This window comes from Camelus bactrianus, chromosome 9, assembly GCF_048773025.1.
Source record: "Camelus bactrianus isolate YW-2024 breed Bactrian camel chromosome 9, ASM4877302v1, whole genome shotgun sequence".
Lineage (NCBI taxonomy): Eukaryota > Metazoa > Chordata > Mammalia > Artiodactyla > Camelidae > Camelus > Camelus bactrianus.
In genome coordinates, this window is record NC_133547.1 from 4616403 (window position 1) to 4620148 (window position 3746).

The 3746-nt window shown below is 35.9% G+C and overlaps 1 protein-coding gene across 1 annotated transcript; it reads right to left on the minus strand.

The window, feature by feature from the left end:
- Positions 1-1332: 1332 nt before the first annotated feature.
- LOC105067197 (vomeronasal type-1 receptor 4-like) lies at positions 1333-2391 on the minus strand. Its single transcript, XM_010952671.2, has one exon. The coding sequence runs from the start codon at positions 2272-2274 to the stop codon at positions 1333-1335; it is 942 nt and encodes a 313-aa protein (XP_010950973.1). The 5' UTR covers positions 2275-2391.
- Between the last annotated feature and the right edge of the window lie 1355 nt (positions 2392-3746).

A 3746-nucleotide genomic window follows, 5' to 3' on the forward strand; every position in this document is an offset into this window, starting at 1 on the left:
TGAATTTACTGAGGAACTTGAAGTTAATACAAAGAAAATGGAAAGATATGCTTTTTCTTTTTTGGATTGGAAGAATTCATATTGTTATAAATATCCATACTACCCAAACCAATCTACAGATTTAATGCAATTTTTAGTAAAATACCCATGAATTTCTCACAGAACTAGACCAAAAATCCTAAAATTAATATAAAACCATAAAAAATCACAAAGAGCTAAAGTAAATTTGAGAAGAAAGAAGAAAACTGGAGGTATCAAACTCCCTGACTTCAGGCTATCCCACAAAGCTATAGTCATGAAAACAGTATGGTACTGGCAGAAAAACAGACACAAAAATCAAGGGAACAGAACAGGGAGCTCAGAAATAAACCCACATGCCTCTGGTCAACTTATCTATCACAGGGAGTCAAGAGTATACAATGGAGAAAAGACAGTCCAGTCTCTTCAGTAAGTGGTGATGGACAACTGGACAGATACATGTAAAAGATTGAAATTATTTCAACATCTTCTCATACTGTATACAGAAATAAACTCAAAATGGATTAAAAATCCCAATGTAAGACTGGAAACCACAAAACTCCTAGAAGAAAATATTGGCAGATCACTCCCTAACAAAATTGTAGCATTTTTCTTTGGATCTTCCTCTTCAGGTAAAGGACACAAAAGAAAATGTAGACAAATAGGACCTAATTAAACTTAAAAGATTTTGCACAGAAAGGAAATATTCAACAAAAAGAAAAAGCAATCTACTGAATCAAAAACTATTTTGAAAAGATAAGACCGATAAGGGGTTTATATATCCAAAATACATAAACAACTCATACAAATCAATATCATAATGTTATCCATGAAATTCATAACTGTTCCCCCAAAGGCTCCCCTGACTGAGATTAATTTTAAACTCCAGCTTCACATCAGGCTATTCTTTATTCTGTGAGGATATTAACTTCAGTTTCCCTAATGAGCACTGCACATGATCATCCATTTTTCATGTATACTTTTATCTATATGCCTAGTTCAGTTCTGGAAAATTTATTGCATTAGAAGATGCTACACACCTGAAGACTCTACAATATTAAGACTGTTTCAAGATGTTTTTTATTGCATAAATTCTGAACTCCCTTTCTTTAGTATGAAAATTTACAATAATATATTTCTTTATAAGATGATTACATTTCATGACAGTATTAGTACAATTGCTCATTTTGAAGAAAATGCTCAGCATGTCTTATTTAGTATTCTCTTGAGATTCAAATTTTTAGTTAAGACTCAGAGGTGAATGAACGAATGAATGAATGAATTGGCAACTGTGCATGTGGCATTACATACAATTTACATATTTCTCATCATAGTAGGATATTTTGTATTCTTTATCCAAGCAAAGTAGAGGCTGTGTACAGTAGAGTCACGGCTCATGAGCACAAAGGGGCTGAGAGCTGGGAAACATGCAACCATGATTACAGTGATGTTCACAATGAACCTGCTGGGATTCTCAAAAAGAGACAAAACAACCTGAAAGATGGAGGAAAGAGTGTAAAAGTAAACAAAGGTGCTCACCAGGAGAAGAATGGTTTTAGTAGCTCTGGACTCAGGGGAGCCGCTGGGGGAGGCATTGGTCCTCCGAATGTGTTGCACCCTCTGTTTGTGCCTGTGCAGGATAAAAATCATAGAGCCACTGGCCCAGAGCGTAAGCCCCAAACATGAGACATCAGGGAACAAAAGCAATGTGGCAAATAACACATTACTGGTTTTGTGATGACGAATGGAAGAACAGTATCCAAAATCCCTGTTGTCTGTGATGTTTTTGTTGCTCCATTTACTATGTATGCAGACAGGAAAAATGATATTTACCAACATTTGCAGGAACCAACACAGGAGAATAGAGGGAACAATGTACTTGGGAGCTTTTACTTTAAGTTCTGCCCACCTCGAGTTCCTGGGACTGATTGTGACCACTTGAAAGACACTCAAGAGGCAGATGCTACCGATGGACACTCCCCTCCCCACTCTGTGAAGAAAGAAAAGAAGTTTGCATCCAAATTCACTGGGGAAATGTTTCCACCCAAATGCTGCCATTGTGTGGGGGACGCCTTTACAGAGGAGGGCCAAGGAGTTGGCTACAATCAGGTGCTTAAGAATCAAATCTGTGGACCTTAACCTGTACCCAGTGAAGTAAAGGGTGACATAATGGCAAAGAAGTGACAAATTTCCCAGGATTCCAACCACAGTCTGTGTTAAGATGAACATGTCTATTGTCAGATCTCTGCTGTCCATTCTGTCAGACACCAGTCACTGATAACTTCTTCTGAGTTAAAATGTCCTGTATGGGAATATGAGATTTGGACTACTTATATAATGTCAGCTGAAACCTGGTATTCTGCAGTTACCAGTAGTTCCCACTTAAAATGTTTTACTTCATGTTTTTCTATTACTAGCAGCTTTCCAAAGGTTGAATGTATAAAATTTAAAGTTCACTTATAATGTTTAATTACTCAGTAACAGCTACACACATGACCACTTCATTCTTCACAAATATATTAGCCAGGAACTTCTGTGACTTCACGCATACAGAAGGGGAAAATGTACAAAGAGAGTGGTTAAGTATTTGTCAAAGTCTGCTGCGTAGGGCAGAGTTGGGGATGTGAAATCCCTTGGCCTGATAAAGACAGTGCATTGAACCACCATGCTCTGCCAAAAAGCTGATTAAGTATATTTATATGCTAATCCAGACCTATATGATCTATATTTAGTTTTGATTTCACAACTTGTCATTTGATTTTAGACTTGCGGTATTTTATAATTTTCATTACAACAAGTTTCCATTTGTGTAACATTTGATTCTATATGGGACTATTAATTATGAATAAAGTGTTAGGTATCTTAATACATGTACATGCGCACTGCTGCAGGCAGAATACTGCAAGAACCTGCCTCATGACAAGTTAACATGATAAAAATGAAAATGGTTCAGTATTAGCATGGCTACAGGAAGACGCTTTGGCTTTTGTATCAGAGAAGCAAGTATAATGGCACCTATCACAGGAATTATTTAATCAGCACATGGAATACTGTAAACTTTAGGGCATAAAAAATTGATACATGACAAAATAGTGTACTAACTTATTACTTTAGGATGATATCCTTATCTGTTAATGCCATAGTTACGTGAAAAACACTCAAAAAGAATGAAGATTTGTGAATGATATTATCATACAAGATATAGATGCAAAACAGCCCCTAAAGGGTATGTATTCTTGTGCATTTTAAAAATTGAAAAATTAGATTTTTGGATTGATAATAGAATACTATTTAAATGGGTAGAAACAACATGATATGAGAGTGACAGCTGCTGGCTGTAAGTCACAATTATCATGTCAACTGCTCATTAAATTTAAGAGTGCCGATAACCTCACCATAACCAACACCCTATGGAATTTTTAGTGGAGACGAAATTAATGTCTCCATTAATTGCATCAAATGTCTAAAATTAGAGAAAACCTTTCTAGTCAAGCCATTTACATTTGGATATGCTTTCTGCACAAGGTTAGATAATTAGATTCATTTTACTCTTTATTACAAAGCTTAAGGTCCACTTCTAGCAATCATCAACTTTTACTCTAGTTGCCAATCAGGTAGACTGAATAGCAGGTTGATTTTACAACTACGTTTTTAAGCACCTTCATAATATGGCAATGTTATCACTTGGATTCAGCCACAACAATCACTGTCAGTAAGGATTACATTAA